Source organism: Nycticebus coucang, chromosome 1 (genome assembly GCF_027406575.1).
Source record: "Nycticebus coucang isolate mNycCou1 chromosome 1, mNycCou1.pri, whole genome shotgun sequence".
Classification (NCBI taxonomy): domain Eukaryota; kingdom Metazoa; phylum Chordata; class Mammalia; order Primates; family Lorisidae; genus Nycticebus; species Nycticebus coucang.
In genome coordinates, this window is record NC_069780.1 from 156,303,254 (window position 1) to 156,317,971 (window position 14,718).

The 14,718-nt window shown below is 44.9% G+C and overlaps 1 protein-coding gene across 1 annotated transcript; it reads right to left on the reverse strand.

Annotated features, from left to right (window-relative positions):
- Nucleotides 1-365: 365 nt before the first annotated feature.
- Nucleotides 366-11,782, reverse strand: ISL1 (ISL LIM homeobox 1). The gene is made up of 6 exons (XM_053590850.1): nucleotides 11,077-11,782; nucleotides 10,040-10,229; nucleotides 7,045-7,304; nucleotides 4,994-5,280; nucleotides 3,595-3,762; nucleotides 366-1,624 (listed from the first exon to the last, which is right to left on the reverse strand). The coding sequence occupies exons 1-6, from the start codon at nucleotides 11,102-11,104 to the stop codon at nucleotides 1,508-1,510; spliced, it is 1,050 nt and encodes a 349-aa protein (XP_053446825.1). The 5' UTR covers nucleotides 11,105-11,782; the 3' UTR covers nucleotides 366-1,507.
- Nucleotides 11,783-14,718: the final 2,936 nt, after the last annotated feature.

Consider the following 14,718-nt stretch of genomic DNA (forward strand, 5'->3'; position numbering starts at 1 on the left):
AATAGTGACTCTGAATCAAATGCCATTTCAAGCAGGACCCTCTACCTATTTAGGGTGAACGGATGGACGGGTGGGATAGGACAGAGAGACTGGAGGAAGGAAGGGGAAGGGAAAAGGCAGAGAACAGCATCTTTTAAAAAAATAAAAGTTGTAACATCATCACAGCTGAGAGCTCAGGGGTTCCAACCAACTTTGACCTACCTATTGAAATCCGAATTTGCAAACTCAACCTTAACTACTTTTGCAATACAATATCACACCTACTGTATGTCAGTTTACCCTAATTCACATGCAATCCTTAATTTCAGACATTTTAACAGCTTGCTTGTAAACATCTTATAAAAGAGGGACCCTGGATCATTGTGTTTATTTATTTATCTATGCCAAACGTTTATTAGTGAACTAGTCCTGAAGATATAATTCTACATATGGCGCTTTGATTTCACATAATATTTAAGAAAAAAAATAAAAGACAAAACACATAGAATTAGACATACAATTCAAAGACCACGGTACAACCTTTTTCTTTTTTCTTTTTACTTCAGCAAACAAAAAATCATGTCAAATGACAAGAAAAGTGGCAAGTCTTCCGACAATAAATAATAAATTACTTTATAATTTTTGCAATGCAAGAGCAAACAAAAAAAAAGTTTCCTTTTTTTCCTTTTTATTTCCAGAGAGAGAGAAAACAGTCATTTTAACCAATAACTATACACATCTTTGGGGGGAAAGTTCGTGGACAGACACAAGTCAAACACACTCCCGAGACGCTTGTGGCAAAATAGAGGTAACCTTGTTGCAATGCTTGATAAGTTGGTTTTTAAATCTGAATTCAAAAACCTTTAAAGTCGCTTCAGACTTCTTGATAGAGGACGGATCTCAAAAATAGAGGGGGGAGGGACAAAAGTAAAAAAGAAACCAGCTACAGGACATGCTAAGAGACCCAGGATTTCAATTAACCCCTCGTTAAAGTCAACTAAAAACATCGCAGACCAACGCAGCTCCACCCTCCTGAAAGGACTCTTTCAGCCCAGGAGGCCAGTCTCTCTTCCTGCTCTTTTGCTAGAGCTCCTGTTTGGCAAGGCAATGACCAATGTAGAAACAGCACCATTCAGATTAGGATGGACTAGAAAAATTCCTATTTCTGCTTTTCTCTAGATGTGCAGTGAAATGAAAATGCTTTTTTTGAGATCCTTGAATATAAATCCTCTACGTTTTAAAAACGTCTTTTTTTTTTTTCAGTACTTGTAGGGTCATTGAATAGCATATGTTGGGGTTTGGGGTTCTGTTTGTTGTTTACTTTAATTCTAGTAAAATCCCATGATTGTCTTCACAGTGTTGCTACCATATCACCTTGTCATTAAAACAGACTTCGTGCATTTCATGGAGCATTCATTTCTTGATTCAGTTTTCAATGACTGGGTCGTTAAATACTTTTGTTTTGGAGTTCGACATTATAATTTCCCACTTTCTCCAACAGGAAAAAATAATACAGAATGAATGGTCCTCATGCCTCAATAGGACTGGCTACCATGCTGTTAGGTGTATCTGGGAGTTGAGAGGACATCGATGCTACTTCACTGCCAGTAGAATTAGAGCCTGGTCCTCCTTCTGAAAAATTGACCTGCGTGGAAGGTTCAGAAATGAATAAAGGAGGCTGTAATAGTATCATAAAAAGATTATAAAGCCATCTTACTGCACATGTGTGTGTAATGTTTCTGGATATGTATGTATATATGTATTCACATACATCAATGAGTTTGAACAGGCTTAACAGAAGCCTGTGAAGAGAATAACTTGAGAACAAATCCTCTCACTTTCTCATCTTCCAAAAGATCACTGTTTTAACTCAAACTGAATTCCCAACATTATGTTGCCTTAAATTATTTAAGAACAAATGTGTTTCCTACTGTAAAATGGCATCACAACTCTGCCATGCATGCTGAAAATAAAATTATCCTGCCGGCTACATGTTGCCCTGGGAGTAGGCAAGTTCTTTAGTCTCTAGGCATCAAAACCTCTCTTCCTGAGCTGGAAAATCCATAACCCATTCAGATTCTGTGATGAGATGGGGAGGAGACTCCACAGAACAATGATTACCCTCCTCAGAGCTCACAGGGTATGCTTTCCTCCTTGTTTTTGGTCCCACTGCCTCTTGCCCTCCCCAAATTAGGCTCTCCCTTCCCAGATGAGACCCCATACATTATAACAAGATCATCACATTGTAAATACCTAGCTCCTTCTTTTAACTCTAAAAGCATTGCACTGCTCCTGTACACCTTCTCCAGCCATGCCCACCCCAGCCTCAGCTTCCCTTCCACTGCTCTCCTCTGACATTAAAGTTTCAGAAGGCGCAAACCAATTGACTACCTTGAACCCTCCCCTTACCTTCCTCCCAAGATTTAGGTTTTGCTCAAATAGTTAATCAGGTTAATGATTTTAAAATAAGTTATTTTGCCGGGTTTCCATGTCTACCTTCCTTTCTACCCTATTGAACTTTTCCATTATGAGGTCAAGGAATTTCTTGAATTTGCCTATCCTCCAGACTGGCCCACTTACCACCGCAGACACAAGCCTGGAGCCAAGCCCTTTTAACTACTTGCCTCTGGCCAATTACCTAACTATTGACACTGAGAAAGCAAATGCCCTCCAGGTAAATGTGAGAGTCAAAAGCTAACCTCAACTAAAGCTTTATTTCCAAAGGAAGGAAAAAGGTTTTAGGACAGATCGTCATGTTTTATAAAACAGCATCCTGTAAGGGCTAATCATTCTTTAAAGAAAGTCATATTTATACGTGTGCCACATTAGAAAAACATACATTTCATACTTTTATTTATCTCAACTCCTTAAGCCTTTTATAGACAAAAGAATTAATTTTCTTTTCTCTGCATATGTAAAATATGTTATGCTAAAACATATTTTCCCAGATTAAATAAATACTGTAACTCTGATTGATAGAGTCATGTTCTTTTTGCTACATATGTCACACAGTATGTAACTATATGACATTTGAACTCACACAGCTGAAAATGTTTAAGCATTTAGATTACCATATTCCCAGAAAGGGCTATAGTATCAAAAATGTCAATGATTTATTTGAGTAATCTCTTTATTGATACACTATATTGGAAAACTGCACCCAGATCAGCGCCTGCTGCTTATTGATAACAACAATTGATTATGTATTACAATCACCTTGCTTTGAGTCCTTAACTATCCCATTCTCTCCATTCTTAGGAGGGAGTAAACTTAACTAATTGCTGATTAAAATGCCAAGGTGATCTTTGAGTCCCTGCCAATTCTCAAAGTCCAAGGTACATGATTTTGCAAACCTGTACACCTTCCCACTGGTTAGGCACCTTGAAAGTGATCCTTCAAAGCAGGCCCAATTGTTAGAAAATTCAGTACACATACAGTCAAATCATGCATTCTCAGAGAAACAGGCTCACAAGAGGTTTATTTTCCTTGCATTTGCTTCCCTTCTCCTCACCACCGTGGTTTCTCCCCAGCCCTTCCTCCTGAATCTTTCAGTGTGCGACAGTTATGCCAGAATCCCCTTTCTGTTGGAAAATCAGTCTAGAAGCTGACACTTACCAGTTGCTGAAAAGCAGGCTGATCTATGTCACTTTGCAAAGCGAAGTCGCTCAGTACCTTCCAAGGCGGCTGGTAACTTTGTACCTCCACTGGGTTAGCCTGTAAGCCACCATCGTGTCTCTCTGGACTGGCAGCCACCATAGGAGTTCCTGTCATCCCCTGGATATTCTGTGAATAGTCCCCCCCAACTCCAACATGTTAATGAGCAAACTCCCTCCCTCCATTGTCCTCACAGGCTAAACAAATATACCCTGGTATTAATCTTATCTCTATCATGGCCTTTATTGACTCAGTTAATCTGCTGCACCCTTAGATATTAGCTAGAGTTCAGTTTTGTTTTATTGAGCTTTGATTTTCTGCCTCTGCAGGCTGGACTAGTAGGTGTGCTTGGACCTTATTACACTAAATTCCACTGTGACTTCTTCCCTTTTACTTTCATAGCTCATCCCAATTCCTCTCATCTGCCTTCTCAGGCCATAACCTTCCAGAAGTAGAAAACAGAATGGGGCTGGATGTCCCTTCAGCCTCTAGACATGGTGGTTTTCTGGGCAGTTTCAGTTAACGGATTAAGCAGTTCTCATAGAAGAGCAACTCCCATCCCTAAGCATTTGGGTCTGGCTGCTATTGTGCTATAATGCACTAACCAACTTAGAAAGTGCCCTGGCAGAGTCTTGGCCAGCCTGCCAAGTTTAATGACAGCAGGTTTTATGGCATTTAAAAATAGGGCCAAAGCAATAAAAAAGAAAAAGAAGAAAAAAACTCTTTAGCTTAAGTTAACCAGGAGGCCTGTGGGGCTGGCGCTGCCATGGGCCTGTGATAACAGTAAGAGGGGCCTGACGCCTGGTGGAGGCGGCTCAGGCTTGACCTGGAGGCGTGTGTCTGCTGAGTGTTGGTCACCTGGGACGATCTCGCCAGTCTGAAGGCACAGCGGCAGGGCTCACACAGTGGAGAGCTGAGCCCAAGGATCGCTAAGGGGGGGCCGGCCCACCGAATCCCTGGGTCTAGACACGCACTCAAGGTCTTGTCCTTCCGTCTTAAATGTGGCAGAAACTCCCTAAACATGGGCAACACCCCGGCCAGCCCTGGGAGGGGTGACAGCATGCTTCCAGTTAGGGGTGCGGGCAGGATTGAAGGTGAAGGGCTCAAGCCCACCCACGGAGCCCAGGCCCGCAGCCCCTCCCTCTGCGCTAAGGGCCTCTCTGACCTGCCCCGCCTCCACCTGGCGCCCGCGGGCCTTGACTCTTCCCAGGGGCTCTGCTAGGGGTGGGGGTGAGGGCCTGCCTCTCCTGGCTCCTGCTGACAAGCGCAGGCTGGCCTGACTGAGCCCGGGAATGCCTCCTGCATCCGGAACGCCACCTCCTTCCCCCCGCGTCCCTAGGACGGCCCCAGGGCCACTCACGGTTTTGTCATTGGGCTGCTGCTGTTGGAGCTGTTTCATCATGATGCTTCGTTTCTTATCCTTGCACCGCTTGTTTTGAAACCAGACTCGGATGACACGAGGGCTGAGGCCCGTCATCTCCACCAGTTGCTCCTTCATGAGCGCGTCGGGCCGTGGGTTGGCGGCGTAGCAGGTCCGCAAGGTGTGCAGCTGCTTCTCGTTGAGCACAGTCCGCACTCGGGTGGTCTTCTCCGGCTGCTTGTGGACGTGCGGCCGCAGGGCCGGCTGCCGGGCGGAGATGGGCTCGGCTGCGGGGCAAGGGGCACAGTGAGCGTGGGCTGGGCCGCTCGACCGCCCACGCCGCTCCCGGGCAACAGCTAGAGCCCTGCAGCCGCACCGCACAAAGCAGGGGCGGCAGAGGTGGGGGTGAAGCGGGGAAAGGAAATAGGAAATCTCACTCTCTCCTTTGCAGAGGTCAATGCTGAGTAATCTGGGCCAGGAACGCAGCCCCCGCCCCTGCTCGTGTCAACAGAGCATGAGCCAAAAGGAACTCCTCTCAGGGTCTGCCCCTGTTCACAGCAGGCGCTGCATTTTTCAGCATCGTTTCCCCACTTTCCTGGTCCCCAGACTGGGCCCAGGTTACTTCCAGTAGCCCCCACCTCCAGGCGTGGAGTCTCCTCTTGGGCGAAGGCCGCAGAGGGGACCAGGGCAGGAAAAGCGCACAAAACACCCCTGCGACAGCCAGGGACGCTCCACCGGGCCCTCTCAAGGGCAAGGCCAAGGAGAATTCTGCCAGAAAGCTTTGGACTTCAGTGGGAGAGGACAATCATGTCAAGGGCTAAAGAAATTGTGTTTCTGCTCCTTCTCCAGCCACCGTCTCAGTGCTAAACCTACATGGCTGTTCCCGAGCAGCTAAGCCCTGACCCCAGGCAAAGGAAAACTGAAACTCTGCTGAGCTCCCTAGGCTCTGGATACATAGACGCTGGGAAATGTCCCCTGCCTCGCTCCCGATATTTTGATTTCCTCTGTGTTTCCCCTGCAGACTGCACTTAACAGGAGTTGCTACCTCTGCCTCTGGCAAGCTAGTCACAAATCCCCCAGAACAGAAGGCAGAGGGGGAAAGTTGTAGTTGACTCACCTCCAGTGCATAGTGAGAACTGATACTTTAAAACTGCAGGGGGTTAGATCGACTCCTGACAGCAGGCAGGTTTGGAGACTCTGCCTTCCTCCTCACCCACACCTTTGGTTCTGGCCAACTCTGCTGTTTGTACTCCCCTTCCTGGGGAGTGGAGTCCTCTGATCAGTGAGGTACAAATCCTACACCATCCAGGACCCCCTAGGGTGAGGTCAACACCTATGGGGTCAATTTAGAGCTACAACGACAGGCCTGAAGATGAAATTCTCACCAAACCACATAGAATGAATGCTTTAAAGAGGCAGGCTCCCTTTAAAAGGTGATTACTGCAGATTAACTTGTTGACAGTTTTAAATTACAGCTCTGTGCAATGACTTGCAGTTATTAAGACTGTATCATTTCAGGCCCTTTCACAAAAAGTAAAAATAAATTTAAAAGTGTTTTGGAGTGTGGTGCAATTCGCAAGAAAAAAGGATTTGGGTGGCCAAACAACTCAAGGCCACCTAGGCTTCCTTCACTGAATTAAAGGAAGCTCCAGGGACCCAAGACTCCACCCCTTTAATTAGGCAGCAGCAGGGAGACGACCTGGCAGGGAGCTGGAGCCTATTTTCAGTAAGCTGTGGTTTAGGGGCCAAAGTGAACAGGAAGTACTACTGTTCGACTGTGTGTATACATGTGTACACTAATGGTGCATATTCACGCGTCCCATATACGGACACGCAAACCTGTAGGTGGACTCGGAAAGTCATGGCAGCGAGGAGTGCACTGAACCTTGCGGGAGAAGAGCAAAGCACAGAGCGAGCTGCACCTAAAACACCCACTGAACTGCAGGCCTCTGCCACGACCACCTCGTGGCTGACGTGGAGCCGGAGCCGCTGGCGCGCTGGCAGGGCGAGCTGAGTACCGCGCTGCCGACCCCAGCCAGGCAGAAGCGTACCTGCCATTTGCAGCGGTCGCGCCGGATGCAGCGGACTGAGCGGGTCGCCGGCGCCGAGGCTGGCCCTCTCCACCACGTCGTGGTCTGCTCGGCAGAAAAGCCCGTCCTCTCGCAGCGCAAACTCGTCCCCAGGGATGAGCTGGCGGCTGCAGGCCACACATCGGAAGCACTCGATGTGATACACCTTGGAGCGGGCGCGCATCACGAAGTCATTCTTGCTGAAGCCGATGCTGCACTTGGCGCATTTGATCCCGTACAACCTGCGTGGGAGCCGGGCCCGGAGCGGGGAAAAGAAGCAGAGGAAGAAGGGTCACTTTAGGCGAGCACTTTCCTGGCCCGAGATTGCTGGCGTGGGCCCCTGAGAAATCATCATTTCCAAACAAAGCCGGGAACCAGAACATAGAAATGAAACCTCTTTCCGTATCTCTCCCTTCCTCCCTCTCTCTCCATCCTCCACTTCTCCCTTTCTTTCACTCCCTTTTCTTTTTTAGTTCAGAACACCCAATCTATGAAACAAACAAACAAAAAAAAAAAAAATTAAAAAGTACTGATGGACTCCAACCCTGGGCCGCTGCTCTAGCGGCCAGTCCCAGGATTGACCCTGCAGCTCTTAGCAGGAAGGAATCCAGGAGGACTCCAGTAGGCAGCAGCGGCAAACTTTCGCCCACCTATACCCCCAATTCCTTCTTCAAGAAATAGCTCTGAAAATGAAAAAATAAAAATAAAAAAAGTCCTCCTTCCAAAAAAAAAAGAGGTAGGGGAATGGGATTGTCCCCCATTGGGTTTGCAAACATAAACAGACTAGCAAAATAATAAGAGTGAAATCTCTGAGAGTTTCCAGATCCTCCTCTTCACAAGTACATTCTAGTCTTTCCCCAATTAAAGATTTTCCTCAGGCAACAATGTTAAGATTAAGAGAAAGTTTCCTCTCTATTCTTTCTTTTATTATTTTCGAAATCTGCCTCTTTGCTCTCAATCATTCTCAAGCTGCAGAAGCACCTACCACTATTTCAATTTCAGAGCCATGACCAGCCTGAAAAATGAAAAGACTGACTTCTAAGGCCTTCTTCACTGTGGGCCTTTCCTGGCTAAGGGACAACCCTTCTAGGTTTCATTTAGGCTGTAATACACTGGACCCCTCTTGGTATTTCAATAATAACAGAAGCTGGGCCATTCTGCAAACAGATTGAAAGAGAGAGAAAAAGATCCACAAAAAGGGAGGGAGCATCCCGCTCCCCCCAGGGGAGATTTGGAAATCTAAATGGTCACTCTGTTCTGCTTCAACAACTACAGGATTTCAAAGGATGGGAACACAGACAGGCACACAGTCCCGAGTTGAGAGAGAACAGAGAGAAGGTAAAAGTGATTAGACCCTTCTACAAATGTGTGTATCCAGAATTTGGCACATGCAGGTCTGTGTGCAATTGAGCAAAACACTATCTCCATAGGACTAAAGATACTCCCTCTGGGAGGTGCCAAGTGCGCTCCCCCTCTCTAGAATCTTGAGTTCACACACCAATCAAGTAAACAATGAAAACAACTCATTTGTCAGAGGTTAGAAGGTAGATACAAAAGTTTTTCTTCCTCCGCCTACTCAATGTGAGATCTTCCATTTCATAGGATAAAGACTTTACTTTGCCAGTGACCAATTTAGAAAATCCCTCCTCCTTCCTGTACCCCAGTTCCCTTACTTCCTCCCCTCCCCCTACCAAAGTATTAATCCCCCTACTGTTCAGCTTTACCTATCAAGATTATACTCTGAGCTTCCTGATTTAAGAAAAATAAAAATGCTGGATACTAAGTGAGCAGGAGAAAATTGTGACAGCTTATTAAATCCTAAATAAACTTCAACAAAAGTTCTAAAGCTCTTGAAATCTTATGAGTTACAAAAGGTAACTAATTCCTTGTTAATAGCCACAGATTTTTAAAGAAGTAATATTTTGCTATTATTTATCATAATAGCAAAAGTGATTATCTCTTCTGTTTGTTATTAAAACTAATAAAATTGTCTTTAAAAATTCTACTGGCTTCCTATAGCAGAAAACTAGTTTCTGACATATATACACAGGTCAGAGAAAAGGTGAGATTAGCAAAGCCTGATGCAAAGTAAACTAGAGATAATCCTCCCCCCTAAAAAAAAAAAAAACAAAAAAAACAAAAAAGCAAACTCAGAAAGTTCCTATGTGGTTTTAGTCTTGTCACTATGGGTGATTCACTCATTTTATCAGTTACTAGATTTTAATGTGAGAAAGGAAGGTGTTCAATTATCTAAATATACCAATTGTTCCTAGGCAGATGATGGGCAATTTGATTTGCTCTGTCCAATTCACCAGCTCAGATAAGATAAGAAAGAAAAGACAGTTAGATGTCACCAAAGAGTTAATATTTAAAAAGATTAAATTACTGGCCTTTCTGCAAGGAATATTTAGGTTGGTTTTGAAATTTCTGGGAAGGAGCTCTTACCCTGAAAGTAAAAGAGCCAATATCTCTAGATGTTAATTTCAAAATGAATCTCTACATATGCTTTGGTCAAACTTTTATTTCATCTATTGCATCGATAATGCCAAAGAATTTGTACGTTACGCATTAAAAAAAGGACTACAATAAATAAATAAACAGAACACTGCATTATACAATGAAACATGACCTCCCTTTAAAATTTAAAACACAAACTTATCCATCTTTAATTTTTTTTTTGTTTGTTTAAGGGTAGGGTGAAAGAGGAAAATATTTTGAGCATCATAAATTTTAAGAATAGTTTAAAGTCTCAATACCACGCAATTTATGAAAACCACTCTACGGGGTTGGGTTGTTTTCCTCCCTAAAAAGTGAAATGTAAGGCATAGCTGAATTTTTTAAACACACTTATAGGGTAACTTTTGCTTTCTGCACTCCACCATGCAAACTTAGCCGAAAGACAAAGCCACACCAAATAATAACTAAGTGTGGGGGGGGAGAATCTCGCAAAATTGAGGAATAAGTATAAAGGCCATACCTGATATAATCTCTTTTACAGTAGGTTTTCCCATCCCTAACAAAGCACGTACAGCTCTCATCCAAATACTGATTACACTCCGCACATTTCAAACATGCCGCGTGCCATTCCAAATCCGGAGAAACCCTTAGAATATACTGATCGTGAATTTGATTGCCGCAACCAACACATAGGGAAATCAGACGTTTTTCTGAAATGAAAATAAATACATGATTGACTAACCGTTTACTTCCTACAGAGATAAACACACTTTTAGTGTCGTTCTCTTATAGGGCATACTCTGGGAGGTGTTTTTTTCTCTTTCTTCTTCTCTTTTCTCTCTCTCTCTTTTTCTTTTTGGGTATTGCACTTTGGAATGGTAATTGAAGTGTACCATCAAAACCTTGAGTCTTTTTTTAAAAAGGAGGTGGAATATATGTAAAATGCAGATTTGAACAGTCTACATTTGTACACCTCGCACGCAATCAAACCCACTCATTTTGTATTTCTTCCTCCCCCCTTCTCTTTGCCATAATCATTCGGAAAGATTATGGATAAGTCAAGTCAAAGAAAAGGTTTTGACTAGAAGCGTTAAGTGAACGCAGGGATGTCTGTATTTTCCATGAAGCACGCTTTTAAATAGCACATAGGACTGGATATTGTTAGCAAGAGCAGACATCAATACAGTTGTCACTCGTTCTCTTTTGCAAGTCTAATGCTAATTCACATCTCGGGGTACTGAATGTGCAGGCAGACCTTTGCAACATAATAACCTTCTCGGAGAGCTCAGGATTCTCGAGGAGGAAATCACCGCTTAGCACCAGAAAGCTAGGGTTTTGGAGGGCACACAGGCCGACTCAAACACAGGGTATGATCAGTTTCCCGAAGATCAGAACCGACAGCAAAGCATGCAGGCGTGGCGGTAACAAGAAAAATCCACCTTTTCTCTCTCTCCAGGCAATGACTCCAACTCTGAAGAGCCCTTGGCACGCGTGCCTGAGAAAGACCCCCGCACAAGAACAGAACACCGAGCCCCACAAGGTAAAATAGCCTCTTACTTTTTGGTGGATCTCCCATGTCTCCCATATCTGTAAAAGGGAGTAGTGTCCACAGTGAAATGGTGGTTGTACAGTTGGTGAACAGCCCACAGAGAGGATGCTGGAGCTGTGGCTAAGTGGGAAATTGTGGCCTCTGGGGTTGCCAAGGATGAAAGCCGCTGCTCGGCTGCGCCGCGCCCTCGCGGATCTGGGAGTCCAATTTAAGCCGGCAGGAGTTGGCTGAGCGGAGGCGCTGCGGCGGCGGCGGACTCGGCGCGGCTCGGGCACCTCTCTTCCTTATCTCTTACTCAAACTTCTCTGCTCCAACTCAGCTCCATCGCCATTGGTCTGACGCACTGCGCGGGGACGTCAGGCGAGCGCCGCGCCCATTGGCTGCAGGGCGCGCGGCGCAGCTGTTCTGATTATCATATTTCAGCCTCGCAGCAGCCGAGCGCCACTGACCGCTCGGCGAGCCCGCGGGAAAGGATTAGGGCTCCCGAGGCAACTTGCTCCGGCTTAGGCCATTTTCTCCCGATGCTCAGGCTGCCCGACTGCTTTGGCTTTGGCCTCCCTTTCCTCTTTCTCCTGCCCCTCCCTCGCTCCTTCCCGGCCGCGGCGCCTGCTCCCGGGCCTCCTGTCGCGCTGCTGCTCCGCCCTGCGCTCCTGGGGTCCCCGCAGTCCGGCTGGCCGCGTTGCGCGCGGGGCTCAATTTTCCGCCGGTGGCGAGCGGCTGGTGGGTAGGTCTTCTGTTGATCAGGTCCTTCCTTGGCGCTAGAAAAGGTGGAACTTGGAACAGGCGGCTTAGCTCGGTTTGGTCCCACGCTGTGGCGTACAGCCAGGGCCTGGCCCCGCTTGACTGCCCGAGAGGGTGAGTTCCCTCCAGGACTGGCTGTGCAGGGCGTGCTAGGGGAAGAAGAACCGGGAATGGGATGAGTAGACCCAGAGGAATTGTTTGTTGACTGCTACCCTATTAATCCCGTCTCCCAGACCTCAGATACTCAAAAACGTGAGGTGGGAGGAAACGGGCACTTCTTGCGGTAACCGACAATCAGGTTGGAGCGCACAGGTAAAACGAAGTTGCCTTCGCGGACTGCCTCTGTCTCTTTACGACCCACGAGGTCTGCTCTTTAGTGTTAACTCTAGAATTGAAGCTCACTAACCCGAAACCGAAGAGTGGGATGATCTAATAGCCTGTTTGTAAGGCTTTTATATCCTGTCCAGTTCTTCCCTCTGCTTGTCTCCAGCCCTTAGTTTTTAAGCAAACTTGTGCAGTTACTTCTGATGTTTTGATAATCATAAAGACAAGTTTCCGTGTCTCTAGATATTTCTAAAAAATGAATTCGCCTAAGGGCGCAAATAGGGAGGGGTCTATTACAGAACAGTGATAGATTTATTTCACTCCACTGGGTGTTGATACATAATAATTTTGGGAAACTACTTGGAGAGAGAAGAATGTTGGCCGCAGCTCGGCGTAACCTTTTTTAGTCATTTCTTACACGTTCCCATCATCTCTCCCACTCCCCCAAAGACAAAGTCAACACAGGAGGGCCACGAAGCACTCCCACATTTACCCCCCAAAGTTCTTTAGCTATTCCTTATCTAATGGGAATGCCAGGTTATCTAAAAAGACCTACAAACACAGCCGGAAAAGGCTTAATTTTGGGGTCTTGTTACCGGTGAGAAGACCGGTGTGTTAGGAAACTCCTTTCTTTGTATCTTTTGCCAGATGTAACCCTTGAGCTGTGAACCCTCCACTGGCCTCAGTGGTGAGGTTTGAACGGCTGTGCCTCGGTCCAGAGCGCTATCGGAGATGTATGAGTTTCTTTCAGACTTAGCTGCAGCTTTGCCAACATCCCGTTTAATTTCGCTTTGTTTACTTTAAAAGAAAATTTCAAACTAGATCTCTTCCCTTCCATTTTGTTACAAATTATTTGGAGTGTGTGAAAGCAAAACGTGGGTACAGTTAGGTTGATAAGTTTACCAGTTGTGTTTGTTTGGGGGCTTTTTTGGTCTGTTTCTGATCTCTGGTATTATATGCAGGGAGCCTTTTGTCAAATTGCTTTTGCAAAGCTGATGGTGATCGCAACGTGAAGCAACTCTTGCCGCTATATGAGCTTATTTCCTCTATAGATAAACATGTTGACCCTAGTAAAAACAAACAAACACATAATGTCAGAAAATAAAAATATTTTACCCAGTCGTATTCTATCATGACATGTTTATAAAATGGAATTAAATACAAGAAACCATCTCAAATTTGAGACCCGCAAAGCTTCCTCCTTATCCATCCTCCTTCAGACCAACCGCCACCCCCACAGTGTGGTGTTTTACCTTCCTAAACCAATAAGCTATTACAAAGAATTATTGCCGATGATAGCAATCCCAAACAGAAAAGATGGCATGTGGATTAGGGAAAAACCTTTAGTAATGGGCAATTTCACCTTAATGGTGAAGACAACATGTTTTCCTTTCTTCAGCCTGCACCATTATTGTAAACAAGTATTTTCTTGATAAGCTCCTAAACTGATAGAAACAACAACGATGGAGAAGATATTCCCATCAGATGGAGAAATGTGAGGAAACCCAGTAATTATGTTGTTCCATGATGAATGTGCCCTGGAGTTCTCTGCATCTGTGGACAATACATTTTGCATCAAGATCAAAGTTAGAATGGCAGGCATTAATTGTTTCATTTCACCTTAAAGTTCTGATGTGATCATGGATTATTTCCTTAGGTGACTGACACATGTAGATTTAGTGCATCCAATGTATCTGTAAAATTTTTAATGTTTTGTTTAGAATACATCAGACTGCAATTAGCAATATGTTTCCAGAGTACTTGATCACAGGAGCGACCTCTTGTGTTCAAAGGCAGGATTAGACCCTCTCCCCTCAAGGGAGGACTCACTTTGACCTTTGTATATTGTGAACTCAAAAATAAATCCTTGAAAACAGCGGTAGGGTGAATCACTGGTTCCACAAAGGAAGAGTATGAATCATTACTAAGTATAGTCTCATTACTTTCAGGCCACCCTAGTATACCTTACAGTGCCACTGAATATAAAGAGACTGCTGAAGTTATAGTAAGTTCCTCTTGAGTCCTGTGGTGTCTGCCAAGAAGCCCTTGTACACACCTTCCAAAATCAGCAGTTACACCAAAGCCTCCTGATGGGCTCTTATGCCTGTGTTTGTGTGTGCTGTTGCTGGCTTCCTTGGCCTCAATTAAAATTTAGACAGTCCACATCACACTTAATGCCAGATACCTGAACAATCATGTTCTCAAGCCACATTTTAAAAATCTAAATGTGTTTTAATTGAAAAGTAAAATTACACATTTGTCCCTCCAATAACCTCTGGCAGATATATTTTAAGTTGGTTATTTGGGAATCATGTGCAGTGAGGAAGCTTTATTCTTTTCCATTTAACCGTGACTGGAAAGGGAAGGGAGGCTTTGATCACCTTTCCCTGAGCTATGAATTTGTTTAGGAATTTATTCCCAGTGAGATGATGCTGTGTGTTTAGCCCACATCCCAAGCAGGTTAGAAGGAGGAGGGTAACAATTAGCTGCCAGTTTCAGAGAATGAGGTATTTAGGTGGGAAAATAATAACAAGAATTTATGTTTTCTGATATCTGCAACATAATGTGGAAAGCAGAATGAAACA

What these genes read in the sequence shown, in the direction of transcription:
- ISL1 (XM_053590850.1), bottom strand. Translation starts at nt 11,104, where the DNA reads ATGGGAGACATGGGAGATCCACCAAAAA. An exon ending in AGCAGCCCAATGACAAAACC is followed by an intron (nt 3,763 to 4,993) that starts GTGAGTGGCCCT and finishes GACTATTCACAG; the next exon opens with AATATCCAGGGGATGACAGG. An exon ending in AGCCTGCTTTTCAGCAACTG is followed by an intron (nt 1,625 to 3,594) that starts GTAAGTGTCAGC and finishes CCTTCCACGCAG; the next exon opens with GTCAATTTTTCAGAAGGAGG.